Genomic DNA, 19,540 nt, shown 5'->3' on the forward strand with positions numbered 1-19,540 from the left:
ACATCAGATTCTGTAAACTGCATGCAAATGGATTTTAAAATGGTGGAAAATACACAAAAACAGACAAGCTTTTTTTTCTTCCAAGATTTTTTTTATTATCAACAAAATGGAATGTTGCAAATGTAACAATATCCAGTGCAAACTAGTTGTAGTATTAAATATACTAATGTCCAAACATTTTAACTTGACTTTAGTTTCACTTCTTTCTTTCTTTTCTCTTAGATGTTTGTCCTACTTAACTTTAAACAAACTCCACCACCAATATTTCACAAAAGGGGAGAAGGTGAACATGCTTTCCACTCCACTTCAAATGTGAACTTAAAGTAATGACAGTTGTTTAAAAGTGCCATAGTTAAAACATTATAATGAAGCGATAATTAAGTTCTAATTATCATCCAGTGCCATTTTTCTTATTTTCCCTTTATGTACGTATAAAAATAAAAGTAATATTTCTAAAAAGAGATGAAAGAACACAACACTCTTATTGAAAGCAATCTGACATTTACTGTTCATTTCGGGTTGTGTATGAGGCACTAGTCATCACTGTACTTTGAGGTTGTCGGAGGTTTGCATGCCAAAAAGGATCCAGGATTGATTGATCAATGATAAACTAATCGTTAGTTTATAAGAGTTTCATGTCAAGTTTTTTAAGACCCGTATTAAGCTATTTCAGTGGCTCTGTGTTGAGGGTTAAGAATTAAGCAGTGGTCCTTTTCACCAGTGTGATCTTGAGAGCATCTCTGGCACTGCAGCAGGATTCTAAGACTGCACCATTTCTGAAAAGCCAAACAAAAATTTAAGGTTAATGTTCATAATATCTTTACATGCTGGACTCATGCTATGTCAAAAATCATAAGCTTCATAATTCTGAGATGACAACATAACCTACTGTACTCTGGGCCAGTCACATCCTCAGATTGTGAATTTTTATATGAAGGATCAGCTTTCCAAAATTGTATATTTTGTAATAGAGTTGCAAGAGACAGAAAGTTTCTGTAAACTTTCCACAGGTCATTTAGAAAGTTTCCAAATTGGAAATGAGGCATCACTTTTGCTTGGGAAAACTGGGGAATACCCCCCACCAGGGACTTGGAGTCATCATCCTTACCTGTCATCATGAGATGTATACTAATGATAAAAACAAGATCTGTCCATTGATCTGTGCAATAAATGCAATTTCTCTATGATTCAAATACTTTTAATCATTTTTACCATCAAAATTGCTGTATTTTGCACACTTCCTGTTCAGTTACAGTGTAGGAAGTGAGGTGAGGCAGCACCGAGCTGTGCCTTATGTCAGATTGAGCAATCCACTGCACACTGGCTTGAGCATATGCCTTTACGCTACCAATGTAATGCTTTATTAAAATGATTTTATACATTGTAGACATTTTTCTTAATACGTCTCCACTTTCCACATATCCATTTCCATAAGGTAATGTATATCACGTATGTCTATCACTTATTTAGTGTTAGAATCTGACATAAAGCTGCATTGAAAAGACATGAGGCGAGGCAGGAAGTAACGTTATTTTGTTTTGCTCTGATTGACTGCAAAAATCTCAGATGTAACGTTAATATCTCAGCTCAAAAAACTTCTCAAAATTGGACTTTTAATCAAAAAGTGAACAATTATTGGATGACCAATGCGGGAGCTAAAGGGCTTGCTTCAAAGGATGAGGCAGTAGATAACTCAATCATTTCAAAGTAATTCAAGTCATTTCAAGACGTAATTTACAAGTAAAGGTAACATCAGTGTGCAAATCATGTGTGCGTGCATGCATTTGTGAGGGAGAGTGTGAGTGAGAGAGAGAGAGAGAGAATGCATCTGCTGTGATGCTATGTCTCTTGTTACAGGTTATCTGAAGCATCCACCTTGGTGTTTTTGGGAGGCATATTGAATTGCTATACATTTTACATTCTTCCTTGGCCTAATATGTACCTGCTTTGTGTATAGATAGAATGCAGATATGCGATATGAAACACAATCAGTAGTTGTTGGCAAATATATTGGGTGCATATTTGTAAATGTGACCCTAAAAGAGTTGTGCCTCAACGTCTGCCTACCCGAGTGCATGAGACTGATAAATTTGCAAATTGAATTTTTTAGATTATCCTAAAAACATTTTCAACTATTTACCTACAGTCCGTTATATGCTAATCTGCAATTGTGTACATTCTCTGTTTATTCCCTTTATTTCACCTGTTAATTCCCATGGAATGTTTCCAGCTTTGAGACTTCCTGAAATTCTGCAACCCTATTTTGTAATAAATTCTAAAAGGATGTGGACACTTTTCACAAGTTGGAATACCATAATTTCGGTAATTACAACATGATGTAAACATGCATGCCAGGTGGGCAGAAAAAAAAATCAATAAATCCAAGCTCCGTCCCAAATGGCACAATATACACTATCGACTCAACAGCACAGTATACGAATGTAGTGTCATTTTTCCAGATGACGTTTGCCGGTTGCCAAATTAGTATACTAAATGATCAAACTACCAAATAATATCTGCCATGAGTATAACCGCCTTCACCATCGGGAGGTGTCATAATCACTCGTGTAGGAAAACCTTGCTTTTACAATCCAAAATAAATAAAGCAATCCAACATCAGTGCCCAAAAGCTCCGCTACTTCCGCTACACAAGCAAAGCAGCAGCCGTTGAGTGCGTGAAGTGTCCAACATTCCACACTTTATATTAAGAGTTGAATAAGTAGGTATTTAAAGTGCACTTATTCTTTTTAGAGTTTCAGTGTGAATGCACTACTTACACTATTTATACTTCAGAATGGTGTAGAATAGTGCACAAGTATGCGATTTGGGACGCACCTCTAAACATTCCCTTACTGTGAATAAAAACTAACCGTGACACAAAGGATTCCAGAACTCCAGCTTGATCCGCTGGGAAAAACTCCTGTGAGACTGCATGCTCTAATGTGAGCAAATGTCCAGGCAGTACAGATACTTTCTTCACCTTCTTATCTTCACTCTGGAACAGAAAGCAGCAGTTACAAACGATGGGAACAAACAAAATGAAAGAAAAATCCAATATCATGTCTAAGCGTGGTACCTTTAAAAGTCCCAGGTTAACCATTAGAGAGGAGATAAAACTATAAGATTGAGAGTGAGGAGAGTTGGAGAAGGCCTTCCTCAACAGGGCATCTGGGCAATGAGATAAATGGCTGATTTTAATAAAGACATTCAACAATTTTAGTATTTAAAAGCAGTCACTCTTTGTTATTTAATTTTTTTTTGCCACAATGACATGAGATTTACTTTGGGAAGACAGATTTTTTGTGAGGGACCTACTGCATTTAACGTGTTTCATCATGCGTCTTATACTCTCAATGTCCTTTAGTATGTAATGTTTCAGTTGAAGCACAAAGAAACCACACCAAGAAAATTATTCTGACCACGGTTTCTGGCTATCTCAAAATCTTCAACTTGTTCTAAATCTCTGCCTTCTTTGATTTTCAGAAAGGTCTGACAGTAGAACATCATCCAAAACAACTGCACCAAGCTGTAGGCCTGTCATGATAAATTATTTTTGATGTCCGATATATTGCGATAAGTGATATTATTGTCATTTTAATGCCAATTAAGTGTTTATACAATGACTATACAACAGCATAGACTGTAAATGGGCATAAACACACACAATATTACAAAAAACAAAAGTAAATGTGTTTGTAAAATGACTTGAAGCGTTTGAACCGTCACTTTTCTGGAAGTGGACCATAGCTTTGAAACAGAGCTCATTTGGACTTCCAAACTGTCAATAGTTTTGGTGAAAAAACGTTTTCATCTGTTAGTAAGCATCGTTTAAAAAAGGACTTCGCTGACCTGCTGACACCATGTAAACATGATGAACGATATACATTGCATCACCAAAATGTATTGAGGTCATGTCCATCTATTGCTCGATAAGTTGATATATTGATTATCTAGCAGCATGAATACACCGGACAGTTGAGTAGCAGAGCTGGTACAGATGTATTCACACATGTACATTCACTGGCAGTGTCCAGTGCATTTTTGCATGTTTCACATAAGCAGACACCCTTTTCAGGAGATATCGGCGTACATTCTAAAGAATAAAAATTTGCTCCCTCAATTATGCTACCTATAAGCTAAAACAAGGAGCAAACTCCCAATCATTCTTCCTGCTTTTCATTCAGAGGATGCTCATAACATCTATTTTACAGTTGCTCTTTTTGAGCTGTTGAATAGATCAATGCTAAAATATTTTGCCCTCAAACAAAGAAAGTAAAAAACTTTGTTTGAAGTATATCAGGGACTGAAAACTCATGTGATGGAGCATCTGATATTCAGCTTTCTGTGTGCTTTGTGTCTGTGTGCTAAAACATGCTCCAAGTTCTACACTCCAAACAACAGCGAGGGATATTTTTACAGTTAATGTTAAGCTTTTTTTAACATTAACATTTTAAAAAAGGCTGGGAAAATACTAATACTATATATTTTATATATATATATATATATATATATATTAGCGCTGTCAAAATGAACGCGTTAACGCATGCAATTAATTTTAAATAATTAACGCGTTAAAAAAAAATGAACGCAATTAACGCAGTTGCAGGTTTTTTTTACTTCCTGTTGTGGTGGACGTGTGTTCAACGTGCAATAAATGTGGATAACACCAAGGAAGCACTTTTTGAAGGCAAGTTTCAGTATAAAACAATTAGTCGCATCACCAGGCTCTCCAAAGTTTCATGCATTTTCGGGTGTTTCATTTTTAACTTTCGACTTCTGTTGTAAGTTGATACCGCATGGCGAACAGAAAGAAAATCCTCCGCATTTCGTGACTCGGTGTTCCTTTTAAGCCTACACGGTAGAATTTTAACAAGAGTATAATCTTAATCATATTAAAATCGGAGTATTGGTGTCTTTTGTGAATGTACTCAGAATGTCTCTGGTGAAGTCGCGAGCTGTCAAAAACAGGGCATTACTCTGCCTTTCAGCATGAGCCCTTCAAGTTTAGCGTGTTTCCTCATTAAACGCAACGAAAGCATATGCTTTGCGTTGTTGTGTCAGAATCCTTGTGAAAAACAGTAATACTTTAGGATGCTTAGTTTAAGCAAATTTGATGAACGTGATCATGCGTGTTGAATCTGAGGGGAGTCGCTCCAGTATGGAAGGCCGTTGGGGCCAAACCGTCTGCAGCGCGTTGTGTGTGTGTTTCTGTGTGCGTGTCTGTGTCAGGGGTGGAGTGAGCGACGTATCTGAGTAGGGGCGAGAGGGGTGTACAATGTATTTAACGACCGGTTTGCAAGAAGTTATCATTCATTTGCGGTCATTTGGGAGTCTCTGTGCACTTGCGGGATACTCCTAGCAACTGGATGAATGTAAAGGAGGATTAAGCAAAATTGTTTCTACTCTATAACTAATGTTCTCAACTCACAGCAATAAAACTTTACAATGAGTGCAGCAGTTTGTATTCTATAGTTTATTATTATAATTTTTCATTTTCCATATCTGCAATTCCTGTATTTTGGCATTTTTTACAGTCCACTTAGAATCCAACATGGAAGTCAATGTTTTCTTTATTGGCATTAATTGTTTTGAAATTTAAATGTCATTAACATGCCTGTGTTTTAATTTCTGTAATAAATATGGCTGTCAAGCCAGGATCTTGATGGTTTATTGTGGGTATGTTGTTTACATGAAGAAATCTGTGTTACAAGTTAAACAAAAATTCTATTAAACAATAATATTTTGAATTTGAATATTTTTGTCTTGTGTTTACATTAATTTTACATTTAAATAGCCAAATTTACAAGTTTCAGTGTTTTAAATGCGATTAATCGCGATTAATTTTTTAAAAAGGGTGCAATTAATTAGTTAATTTTTTTTAATCTATTGACAGCACTAATTAACTATCTAACCATCTAACTAACTATCTAACCATCCATCCATCCATGCACTTAAAGGGATAATTCACTCAAAATGAAAATTTACATTATTTACTCGTCCTTTACTTGTTCCAAACCTGCTTGACTTACTTTTTTTCTGTTGAACACAAAATACAAAATACATTTTGTTGTCTTTTCTACTATGAAAGTCAATGGTTACAGGTTTCCAGCTTTCTTCAAAATGTATTCTTTAGTGTTTACAGAAGAAAGAAACTCAAAGGTTTGAAACAACTTAAGGCAGAGTAAACTGATTGAATTTTCATTTCTGAGTAAACTATGGGCAGAACCTCTTTAGACAGAAATGTTGTTAAAATAACAGTAAAGCATGATAAAGTATTTCTTGGCAACACCTCCTATTTACATTACATCATAATATAATAAACAGGTATTTGAGAGGCATTTCCAGCAGAAATGTGTCAGACATATTGTGGAGAACCCTGAGACTTATACTACATCTTGTAAAAACAGCATAACAGACTTGTTTTAGGTGTTTACTTTAAGGAAAATAAGCATGCTGCTCATACCAGTGGTCTCAAAAACAGCTTGCTTTACTTCTGGTTCATCTTTATATACTGACGAGATCTTCAGAAAAACTTCTGACACCTTATTCGCATCTGTAACATCAACCTAAAGAATAAAAAAGAAATAGGAAAAATTTAAAGAAGGTTAGAAAATTGGTAACCCATTCTGTAGTAAGTATGGTAGTAATTCACCTTAAGAATCCTCACTGTACCTGCTGTTCAATGAGCTGAACTCTTTTGGCTCCAAGTGAGATCAGTTTTTCAGCTGATGGAGAGACGAGGAAGGACATGAGCTCAGAACTGTGGGGAGGCTCCTCCTGTGGAAAAGTGGTAAAAATCAGCAATCTTCCCATGTAAAATATCAGCACACAACATATTTAGCAGTTTATTTAGGCATGCTAGGATTGCCTTTTCTTCAATGACATCTTTTGTTCCATTTAGACCATTTTCCTCAGCATCATTGCCTTCTTTCTCCTCAGCATCATCATCATCATCTTCATCTTCTTCCTCATCATCATCGTCGTCGTCGTCGTCGTTGTCCTCTTCATCAGGCTCTCCTTCATCATCACTGCATTAAGCATGTCCCATTACTCTCAAAGTATTTAAAAATTAAAGGAATGCATTTAATCTCTATTTACTTACACACAAGAAACCAACTTTTTACAAATGGTCACATAAATACCTGAGTGAGCAGAGCAGATCCTCCATGTTCATTTTCTCCATTGCTTCCTTAAGTGCCTCACAGCCATCTTCTCCAAAGCAGTTTCCTAAACAAGCACCCAGAAAAGATCCAGTCAGCCCAGAATAACAGGACTTCAACGTCAAAATGAGTTGAACACAAACTAGCTATTTAAATATTAATCAAACTTTTTATTCAAAATTTAATTTTGATTATTAAGGAGACCTAGGGCCCAATCATACACCCGGCGAAGTGTGGCACAAGGCGTGGCGCAGTAGTCTTGTGGTAGTTTCAGCTTGGCGCAAGAGTTGTTTTGAGGCGTTGCGCTACGCTGTTTAAATAGAAAATGCATCAGCGCTCATTTTTGGACCCATAGGCGTTCTGGTGTAAAAAGGAAGGCGTTCTGAGGTGCACTGCTGGCGCGTTGCTATTTTGAGAATCTATAATAGATTTTTTATTAGACCAAAACTAACCCGGTCTAAACTGCGGCGCAGAGTTGCGCTTCGCTTACACACTGCTTAATACGCACAAGAGAGCAATAAGCAAATATCTTTCCATAAGAAAAAAATTTAATATTAAGGATATATATAGGATATAATAAGAATAGATATAGAATATAAATATAAAGGATTAAAATATTACAAAACATATTATTTTCTAGCCTGCATAAATATAAAAATCTACTGCTTTTATGTCTTCTTCATCTCGGGAGGCTTTTCAGTTCATTCATAACAATTTGCTTTTGTATAATGTTATTATTATTAGCAGTATTATTTATTAAATCCATATTTATATTTGTTTTATTAAAAACAAGCTTAGATTTGCCCACCTGTCAGGTTTTAGACCATATGGGGTACAGCATGTGTTTTAGGATATAACTCAGGTTTTTGAGCACATTTTGCTATTATTATTTATTTATTCGTTTACTGGAAATTAGAACTGAATTTAGAAATAGTTTTTACGAATATTTGCGCTTAACAAACAAAAGTAATTATTTATAGACTAATTGATGTCTGTGCGTAAAGGGTTCCCTATCCAAGAGCGAAAGTGAAAGTGATCCATTATCTCTCATTCTCACGCAGTAGATGCTCTGATTAACAGTTTTCTGTTAAAAAAACTGTTAACTGTTTGCTTGTGAAATGCTCATTTTTTCCACTTATACTTACTTTGCTTCCTGTAAATAGCAAATGCGCTCTTGGCGCGACGCAGCTGACTCTTAAAGGGAATGGGAGATGAGATTCTAATTGGTTTATTCTCAAAACACACCTATAACTCATTAAAGGGTCACGAAACACCAAAGCACATTTTTTGAGCTGTTGACAGTCGTATATGTGTCCCACACTGCTAAAAACACTATTAGGACACCTATATTTCACTAAAAAGTGTAAATTGGTTGTTTTTGCGTTATTTCAAGCAAATTTGTACTTCCTGTTTGAAACGAATTTTTGAAGCTGCATCACGGCCATGACATAATAGCGTGTATTCCAGCGTGCAGACTGGGCGTCTGTGCCTGAGTGTGTCTTATTACGTCTTACAGTGTGATACATTAATGCATGAGTAAGGCTTGGTTCAAACCAATCAGCGCGCTCTATTGTGGAACTTCATTAATATTCATTAGTGTCACCGTGTTTACGCCACAAAGACGCTACGTTGTGTTGGCAAAACAAGAGTGAAGTGTTGCTTTTATAGTTTGCTGCCATTAAGTTTCGTTTTCATTTTCTCTCTGTGAGAGCTCATCTGGATCACTTGTGGATTAACAGTGTACGCGACGCTCGACAACAATAATTTACGTGTCTAAGGAGGATTATTGTTTACCTGAGAGCTGTTCTCATCTGCAAACGCTGAAATCTGAATTCGCTTGTAGTATTCTCTCCATAAAGACGCGGCTCTAGTTGCTGGTGATTGTTCTGTCTCTACAGATTTGGTAAGTGAGCGACCAGTGCTCTTTGTTTATTCAGTTTGTTCGTATCGAATTAAGTTACTATTGCACTGAGTGCAGAAATGTAAGCACCGCATTTTGTGACCGGAATAACACACGCGGCTTTCTGATGCTACCTGCCGTGTGCATCTAAGTTTCCGGGAAATGCGGAGTTTTTTTCTCTCTCATTCGCCGTGCGGTATCAAACATTGCATGAAAAATACACGCTTGCAGCAGTTCCTTGAATCAAATATCTCGTTTGTCGCGAGGGGCATGAATGAATTGCCTGAATGAAAGAGCCAAACTGCAGTTAAAGTCCAACTTTTAATAATTTGGCAAATAATTCGACTACAGATGTCCATGTAAACACAGTCACATTGTCCGCTGTGGGTGTGTATTTTGACTCTGAAACTCGCGCGTGCACAAATAGACACTCCCACACCATCCCACTTTAGTTCCTCCGACACTCCCCCCTAAACAGAGCTGGACACGCCCACTTTTCTGACTTTTTCCAAAGTGGAGGTGTGAAAACACCCTGCTGAAATAAGGGGGTTTCATGGCCCTTTAAGAAAATAAACTCAACCCTTTTAGAACACGCGCCACGGCGCAAGGCAGATTTCCCGTCCTTAAATTAGCAAAAACGCGTGCTGACACGCCTTGAAAGCGTTTGCGCCCTGCATTTTTCGTTCTGCGCATGGACCGTCAAAATAGAGCCCTTAATATTCTGGCAACTCAGTTTGAAACTGAATACGGTGGAAATATGCACTACACAAATACTAACAAGCCTGTCATTCAGCTTCGATATTAATATTTGCATGTGTTCTGCTTGTTTTTTTCTTTGTTGATTTTAATGAATTTATTAAGTATATACAGTTGAAGTCAGAAATTTTAGACCCCCTTTGAACTTTTTTTTTCTTTTTTAAATATTTCCCAAATGATGTTTAAGAGAACAAAGACATTTTTAGAATATGTCTGATAATATTTTTTCTCCTGGAGAAAAACTTTTGTTTTATTTTGGCAAGAATAAAAGTTGTTATAATTTTTTAAAAGCTTTTTTAATGTCAAAATTATTATCAATTAGCCCTTTTAAGCTATATATTGTTTTGACTGTTATCAAAACAAACCCATCGTTATACAATTACTTGCCTAATTACCCTAACTTGCCTAAATTGGGGAAAACAATAAACAGGGAGGCTAATAATTCTGACCACCAACCAGGGTATATGCAGAAGTTCACAAGTTGAATTTAATACCTTTTACTACCTTTTTGATACCTTCAAAAAAAAAAATTCTACCAGCACGACTTGCATAAGCTGCAACTGTAGTGGCATAAATGAAACATATCTCCAAATGGATTACCATATTGCAGATAACATACATTTAAGTAAAGCAGAAGGATTAATCAAAATGTCACAGTAGGCCCTTAACCATAATTTTTAATAAATTTTATATCTGTCAATAGTCGCTTTTCTAAGAACAGTTCGGTACGGTTATGGTTGTTTCTCCACTGAGCCTGGAACAAGGTTACAAACCTTTCCCGGCCCGGAATTCTTGGCACAGTTAGACAACTGTGCTGAACTGTGCCGATAAATTCTGTGTATCAGGGCTCGAAATTTACTTTTTTACTTGGTAGCACTGGTGCTCCAAACTTCAAATATTTAGGAGAACCAGAAAAAATGTAGGACCACCCACCAAAAATGAATGAGCATCACTGCAAATTGTATATTAGGGGGTTTATTGCATTTGAAAACAACATCAACTAGGGCTGACAAAAATCAGAAACAACTATCCAACTAAGTCTGTAACGACTTATTAATATTTGTGCAATAACTTCAAAACAAATGTCTAATAATTATAAAATATTCATGATGAAGATGGTGACAATAATACTAATAATGAATTACATTTCTTATTATCATTCTGCTTTGAATGTGATTAAATGTGAGTTATCTGCTATACAAAGTCCTACTATTACTTTATGAAAAATAAGTTTATGGTTTGCATCAAACACAAATGAAGCATTGCAGTAAGACATGTTTATTTTGCATTATTGTTTTTATATGCATGTCAATTTAATAAATAATATTTCTCCTACAACACAAACAAAAATATTATAATAAATCATTAAATTCAAGGCTGAAAGCTGCAAAGCAGTCATCAATAATTAAATAGAAAAATAATATACACCTCAAGAAAGAATGACAAAAGGAAGAGAAGTGTCACTTCTATCACTCCTTAAAAGTTTTGGTTTGGGCTTGTGTCATTTTAAATGCTCAGTCTCGTTATGTGCTCATTTGCAGTTTTGTGTGTTTGTGGGAAACAAGCAGGCGAGTCAGCCGACCGAGGCAGAGCAGGACCACCGCGCTATACTAGGGGTGTAACGATTTATCGTTGTACGATTTATTGCGATGCAAAAATGTCACAATATGCATCGTGGCGTTATGACGATTTGATTACGATATGACGTCCGTTTTCTCTTATTAGTTGAGCTGTTTGCATGTGAGCTACCTTCCACCTGCTGTCGCACGTAAGTTCAGATTGCAGCAGCAGTAATGTTAGCAGACCAAGATGAGTGGAGCTGAAATAGAGGATGGCCCATCCTCTCAAAATCAGACGTCTGGCAAGATTTCGGTTGTACAGTCATTGCTTTAGACTTGTCCGCTTTTTGACACGCATACTGGGTCAAACATCCTAAGTTTTAAAGTCTTCACAGTGATTTACATACTTTGCACAGCGACAGGGATACCTCCTAATGGTGTTGAAAGAGTCACATACTGTATTTATAAGGTACAATTCACCCTAAAATATCATTGTCTTCATATAATGTTCCCGCCGCAAGAGCACACATGACGTGAGCTGACCGTGAACTGTTACTACAGAGGGGGGACTTTGATGGACGCGCACATATGGCAAGCTGTTTTAGCATTTAACCCTTTGTTCTGACTATCCATTAATATATTTAGAGATATCTCTAATTATATTTTGACTAGTCATAATTATAATTCGACTAGTCAGAATGATAATTAGAGATATCTGCAGTTACAATTGTACTAGTACGAAATCAGATTGGAGATATCTACAAATATATTATGTCTAGTCATATTCCTCCATTGAAAAATATTTGCAGATATCTCTAAATGAGTTGACTAGTCACAATTGTAATTACAGATATCTCTAAATGAATTTAATTAAATATGAATTAAATACCTGGAAATGTGGATTTTTTTTTGCACACACAAAAAACGCAAGTGACCAAGCAAAGCCTTAAGCTCTTACTGTTAAATTCAATTGAATAGAAAGCTTTTTTTTTTTTTTTTTTTGCACCTTTACTTAAATTATTCCTTAATTTTGTCTCTGTCATTTCAATAATATTTTTAAGAAGTTTTTTAATTGTTTTATTTTCCAGACACAGGCCTGTTTAATTTATTTTCTTAAAGAAGGTTCAGTTTAACAAGTTAAAACAAAAGAAATACATAAAAAATAGATTACTTGGTAAAATTTGCATTTCAGTTTAATTTTCAATTTTTATTCCAAATATCGTGATACATATCGAATCGTGAACATTATATCGTGATACACATCGTATCGTGAGCTGAGTGTATCGTTACACCCCAACGCAATACTGCTCTTTGTTATGAACCGCAGATTCAGCTTAAAATTAGTATACATATATACATACACACATACACATATATACATACATACACACACACACACACACACACACACACACACACACACACACATATATATATATATATATATATATATATATATATATATATATATATATATATATATATATATATATATATATATATATATATATATATATATATTAGGGATGTGCGGAGCAGCCGGTATTTGTATTTGTTGAGGGGGGAAAAGTATTTGTATTTGTATTCGAGTAAAATTCAAAATGGCGCAAAAATATATATTTTTTCTATTACACTTCTAATTTACGTTATAGTGAAAGTATTGTTTAATTATACCCATTATATAAATTATAGATATGCGATATTGGCTGTTGTTTTTGAACATGTGACAAGAAATGTCATTGAAAAGATAATAACATAGAAGCCATTATCTCATCCATGGTTAAACCAACAACTAATAAAATACCATTGTGAATATTATGAACCCCACCACCACCGTTCTTGTTGAAGGACACTGAATAGACAGAATAAAAACAAATAATACTTCAAAAAAACTGTTCTTCTTCTGAAAGAACTTCTTTCCAATGCACAGAATTCCAAAAACTAATATTAACTAAATAAATCTAAATAAAACCCTGCCTGGGAGATCTGGCAGAACAAAAGTATTCTATATAATACTAAAAGATACAGCCCTGCTATTATCATCTGCCTGCCACAAAAAAGACACAAAGTTAGTTTGTTTGTTTTTTTATGTTTGAAACTGACTTGCTGGGGCAGAATGTGGCTGTGTTAATGGTTTGGTGCTTGTGGAGGATTTAGCAGAGCATAGCTGGGCTGATTGAGGGGATTGATGCTTGTGGGGGGTTCACAGACAGTATCAGGAGAGGATGCTTTTAGTGCATGTGATAATACATTACATAGAAAGTTGCGCGGTGGCACAGTGAGTAGCACTGTCGCCTGACAGCAAGAAGGTTGCTGATTCGAGCCCCGACTGGGTTCTCCCCATGTTGGCGTGGGTTTCCTCCGGGTGCTCCGGTTTCCACCACAGTCCAAACACATGCAATACAGGTGAATTGGGTAAGCTAAATTGTCCCTATTGTATGTGTGTGAAAGAGAGTGTATGGATGTTTCCCAGTGCTGGGTAGCAGCTGGAAGGGCAGCCACTGCGTAAAACATATGCTGGATAAATTGGTGGTTCATTCCACTGTGGCAACCCCAGATTGATAAAGGGATTTAGCCAAAAAGAAATGAATGAATGATTATGTATAGAAGATGTTGACAGATGTTTAATATCTCTGCCTCTGCTGATTTCACTTTTGTAAACATTATACAGTATCACTTTGTTTTATCTGCAGCAGCACTGACTGTAAAATGCTTCCACACAGAACATGAAGGTTTTTTTCTTTTGACTGGTGGAGGACCAAGAAATGGCTCAGCAGCAGTCTCATTTTTTTCATGGTGCCCAAATGTATTTGAGGAGTTTCAAGTTAATAAAAAGTGACGGGAAGCTATGCTAAGGTTAACTAGCCTATAGCATATATCTTGCTGTCTGCAAAAGACAGTAATTTAGACGTACCATATACTGCAACTGCAAAAGCATCGTTTTAACCTTTATAAACAAACGTTAACGTTACTCTGTCAACAGTCCATTGTCTAAATTACCGCGCTAACAGAGCTAACGTTGCGTAAACAGAGCACCCGGTTGCAGACGTCAATAATGCAGCATAATAGAATATACCGAACAAACTCCGCTTCAACTCCGCTACAAGTTTATAAACTGCCTTTTGGAACCCAATTAAGGTACAAAAATCTATTTAACAAAAATAGTGATGCAGTGAAGTATTTTTTTCGCTCAGCCGAGCCTTCTGTCTGTTGCTGTGGAGAAGCTTGTGTCAGACACCTTTTATCTCTGCCCCGCCCTCCCACTACTGACTGAGCGTCTCTCTCTCTCTCTCTCTCTCTCTCTCTCTCCCTATCTCTCTCTATCTCTCTCTCTCTCTATCTCTCTCACGCGGGCATGCACTGTGGTCTCATGAGGAAACGCTGCTTTTTGATATAGTGTTTTTCTTGCTCCCGAATACAATCAAGTATTCGTAAAAACACGCTATTCGTGCTTTTCCGAATACCGTATTCGGGTTCGGCTCCACCCTTTGGTTTGTAATGCATACTGAACCAAAAGCCTCTTGCTCAATGGTTTAATATGATAAGGTGTATCGTCACAGCATTATATGTTACACACTGTAATACATCATCATTTGAAATAATAAAGGATTTGAGTGAGGTACATTTGTGTAATATTAAAATGCACTGACAACAAAGTCTCTTTACCGTTAAGGTCTAGTTTCTCCAGATCAGCTTTGCCCTGAACAGCCTTTGCAACCACCATTGCTGCAGCTTCACAAATCTCCCCAAACGACAAATTCAACTCCTATGAAAAGGGCACGTGTTAGAAATGTACAGCAATTACAAAAAGAGTTTCAAGACTGAATGGAAGCATTTGAATGTTTTGGATAGATTCAGTGTTGGCATAGACTCACCCTGAGCAGATGCAGTCCCTCTCTAAGGGCTCCTGCTATAGCAATGGCACCTTCTGAGCGCACTAGACAGTCCCCAAAATTGATGGCCTTAAGACATTGGAGGTGTCTAATGGCCTAAATGTGAAATAAATCACACACAACCAATTACAAACACAGTTTCTAAACACAGAGTTTTGTGGCATTATATAAGGATCATACCTCAGCCATAGCTTTGGATCCTTTTGTAGTAAATGTGTTGTCGTTGAGGTTGAGCACCTGAAGGTTTGGGTTGTGCTTCAGGGCAGCAGCTAAAGCAGTGATACCAGGATGGTTAATTCCATTCTGTGGCATATGGACCTCTTCAAGGCTGCCTAATAACTGTTAAAAACAAAACAAGTGGAAAAAGAGGTAGTTTTGATTTTACAATTTTGTTTTTAACTTTTTTTTTTTTTTGCTTTTTTGTTAGAAAATAAAAGCAATTGGGTTATAAAATAATTTTGAATAAAAACAGGTCTATATGATTATTTTACTTACGTAAACATAATTTCATAATAGAAACTATATAAATGTATTTCATATCAAAATGTAATAGAATATATTCTAATTCATTAGACTGAAGCAAGTAACACAACACAATAAAACTTCCTTCATTTGAATGACAAAATGTGACCGAAATGCAAATGGTTGTTTACGTTTACAAAATGTTATTATATTATATGATATAATATCCATTTGATTTATTTAAAAAATACCTTATAAAACAATATAATTATGATTTTCAATATTTGGATCACAAAATGATCTATATTGTTCTTATGAATAACATTAATAAATAAACATGACAGGTCTTGTAGGAATATTAGGATATATCATTAGTTAAATTTTTCTGTTTTCTAATTTCATTTCAGGGGCAAAGCAGTGGCGCAGTAGGTAGTGCTGTCGCCTCACAGCAAGGAGGTCGCTGGGTCGAGCCTTGGCTTAGTTGGCGTTTCTGTGTGGAGTTTGCATGTTCTTCCTGCGTTCGCGTGGGTTTCCTCCGGGTGCTCCGGTTTCCCCCACAGTCCAAAGACATGTGGTACAGGTAAATTGGGTAGGCTAAATTGTCCGTGGTGTAAGAGTGTGTGTATGTGAATGTGACTGTGGATGTTTCTCAGAGATGGGTTGCGGCTGGAAGGGCATCCGCTGCGTAAAAACTTGCCGGATAAGTTGGTGGTTCATTCCGCTGTGGCGACCCCAGATTAATAAAGGGACTAAGCCGACAAGAAAATGAATGAATGAATTTAATTTCATAGGGAAAACTGTTGTGCTGCTTTATCTTGTTGAAAACCAGCATTCATTTCACCATGATGACGCTAATAAGGTCTTGAAAAATATAAAGTCTTCATTTACATATTTAATGCATCTATGTGCACCCAGATACTTAATCATGATATATATAGATGAATAAGTTATGCCTCAGACCTTAAATGCTTTGGCAAGTGCAGTGGCACCATCATTCTCCAGGCGATTACGTCCAGCTATGAAGACTTTTAACCTCAGTGGGGAGGCAGCAGCACTTGACTGCTTATGGCATTCAGTCAATGCAGAAGCAAGGACCTAAAAAAATAAATAAATAAAAAAAATAAATAAATAAATAAAATACACAGACAAACCTGTGCTGTAAACCTCAAAAAGTATTAACACGTTTATAATCATGTCAGAGAGCAAAAGCCTACTTCACTGACCTAATAACAAGCAGATAAACAGGGTTTTCTTAGGTTGGACCAGAGTTTTTTTAATACTAAACTTACCACCCCTCCTCCACTGCCCATGCCACAGTTATTAAGCCTGAGCTCCTGTAAAGTGTAGCACGCAGAGCTCTTTAGGAGGTTTTCGATTCCTTTCACTCCATCAGGGCCGAAAGCATTGTCGCTCAGGTCCAGCTGAGTCAAGCGAGCCCCTGACGTCATCAAAGCATTGCCCAGTGATTTCTAAAATTGGAGAAAACCGTTGGTTAGAATATCAGCAATTTACTTTTGAATGAAAAATGAAGAATGAATTGTTTTGAATGAAAACAATTTACTTGAAGAATGCATAGAAATTACGGCTGCACAATATTTGAAAAATCTAACATTGCAATATTTTCTTATCTTGCGATATACATTGCGCTAAGAATACAATTTCACCAGATAACTTCATAATATCTTTATTTGGGAAGAATTTATAATGTTAGATCGATTGGGATGATACTGCAGTGGAAAAGCACCTCTATAAAATCTAATAAACAATCTATACATTTTTACAGGTACCCCGACACATTTTCATTGTGGTCTGTGCTATTTACAGTGTATTTCTGTTTTTGCATGTGTTTTGAGTATTTTATGCTTAACAATCCATAAATACAATCAAGAAAGAAAAATACAATTGAAATAAAGTGTTTTATTATTTCCTGAGTCAAACAATATTCAAGTACAGTAACTGAATGATAAAAATAATTCATTAATATAATCAGTTATGGTAAAAAAAAAAGGTACAATTTCTTATACCTGAATGTGATTGTGCATCACATTGTGCAGCCCTAAAAGAAATAAATAAATGTTTTTAACTGGATATACAAAAGCTTACCAGAGCAGGTGGAATTTCAGAGCGAAGGCGGCCTGTAAACATGTCACTCCAATGACATTGCTTTGAGAGAAAAAAAAAAGACAAGTTATAAAAGCAGCAAAGTGAAAGTAAAAACTGTGCAGTGGTATTTAGGTTTAGGATGGTATCAGATTTTCTTGCTGCAATTAAATCCTGAAGGTTTTATCACTGTACATTATACCACAATTGTCACAATATTAACCAAAGTTGCAAAAAGGTTCATGTAACGTAGAAAAACAAACAATTATTGTATTGCTTAATTGTACATATCTGCTGAGAGCAAACAAATGTTTCAAACAAATTTAATTGCACTAATACACTAGGTAACACTTTACACTTTACAATAAAGTCCTAATAGTAATTGTTAATTAATGCATTAAATTTAAAATTAACACTGAGAAAAAGGGCAGTTATAGTAACTATGTTTAAGTTAGTATGTCAAAAATTCAACTGACCAGTATTAGCCATTAACTCCAATCAACATTTTTTATGCATTATAAGACGTTAACTAACATTTTGAAGAGCCCATGATATCAATATTGTGTATGCTCGTTATCTCAGTTTATTGCATATGTCTACTAGTAATTTAAAACTACCTCCAGTTCACGTTTAGCTTCAAGCGACTTCGCAATGGCATCTGCTGCTTCAACACCCAATGTGTTTCCCTCTAACCGGAGAGACTGCAGACCCTGACACCGTTCAATGTCCTCCACAATCTCTTTCACTGTAACAAAAGAAAAGGAGGGAATTCCAAGAGATGTTGCTTATGGATTAAGACATGAAAAATAAACAAATTTGATAATACAGAGAACGTTTTACTCACCTGATTCTGCATTGTCCAGCTTCAGCCCTCGTCCCTTATAACTTAACTCCACTTCTCCAACATGAGTTTTGGCCAGAGCCTCTGTAATCTGAGCAATATCCCCTAAGGCCATTGCTTTCCCCGTTTTCTCTTCTAATAAAGTTAGTAAGACATAAGTGTGTTTCAAAAATGTATCTCGTTAAACCTAAAACATACCTCACAATCATATGAATTTATTTAGGATATATAAAAAGTACATCCTTAATCTTACTTCATTGTTATTAAGACTGTAATATTAATATAGCCACTGCTAGCTTAACGTTATCTCTAAACATGGATATAAATGACAGCCAAAGAAATAACGCTACGTGTTATATTTGAAATGTGCTTGATGAACTTTAAACAGTATTACTAAGCTCAATATAGTCCTCAAACAGCTAGCTAGTATGATAATATCATTGCATCATTGGTACTACGGCTGATACACAAACGGTTTAAGCTAACTCAGAGAGGAGTTAGCTTACTAGCATTAATCTCATTCATGACTTCAAACTAGCTAATTTAGCGCAGGAACTTTGGTTAAATCTAAAAAAGTAAGTGAATGTTTTCTATTTACCTCACACCTCGGCGCGGATTTTAATGGAGGAAGATAGCAGATAACTAACTTACGTTACCAGAATAAAACCATCAAAACAGGAGGCACATGGAGGCGGCAGTCCTTTGAAAGTGCCGGTGTCATGATCTTTCATAATAAAAGCACGATTAATATTTTTGATTGTTATAATAGCACAGCGTTACTGAAAACGTCATTATTTTTCGGTTTAAATTTTTCATTTAAATACTGTTTAAATACTGTTTTTTATTACTGTTTTTTTATTTTTATAATA

General features: G+C 36.0%; 1 protein-coding gene across 3 annotated transcripts; it reads right to left on the minus strand.

Annotated features, from left to right (window-relative positions):
- Window positions 1–68: 68 nt before the first annotated feature.
- rangap1b (Ran GTPase activating protein 1b) lies at window positions 69–19,409 on the minus strand. Of its 3 annotated transcripts, none has more exon segments than NM_212989.2 (16): window positions 69–776; window positions 2,871–2,995; window positions 3,077–3,168; window positions 6,464–6,566; window positions 6,673–6,777; window positions 6,869–7,028; window positions 7,143–7,227; window positions 15,042–15,141; window positions 15,251–15,364; window positions 15,449–15,607; window positions 16,691–16,825; window positions 17,020–17,199; window positions 17,834–17,893; window positions 18,448–18,575; window positions 18,675–18,806; window positions 19,328–19,409. In NM_212989.2, coding segments are annotated over 15 exon segments (1,737 nt in total). In that variant the 5' UTR covers window positions 18,787–18,806; window positions 19,328–19,409; the 3' UTR covers window positions 69–697.
- Between the last annotated feature and the right edge of the window lie 131 nt (window positions 19,410–19,540).

Source organism: Danio rerio, chromosome 12, assembly GCF_049306965.1.
Source record: "Danio rerio strain Tuebingen ecotype United States chromosome 12, GRCz12tu, whole genome shotgun sequence".
NCBI lineage: Eukaryota > Metazoa > Chordata > Actinopteri > Cypriniformes > Danionidae > Danio > Danio rerio.

Coding starts and splice junctions, on each gene's coding strand:
- rangap1b (XM_073917847.1), bottom strand. CDS start 18,786: ATGGCCTTAGGGGATATTGCTCAGATTACAGAGGCTCTGGCCAAAACT. Junction 18,576..18,674: donor GCTGGACAATGCAGAATCAG/GTGAGTAAAACG, acceptor CTTTTGTTACAG/TGAAAGAGATTGTGGAGGAC. Junction 7,228..15,041: donor GGAGAAACTAGACCTTAACG/GTAAAGAGACTT, acceptor GTGCTTGTTTAG/GAAACTGCTTTGGAGAAGAT.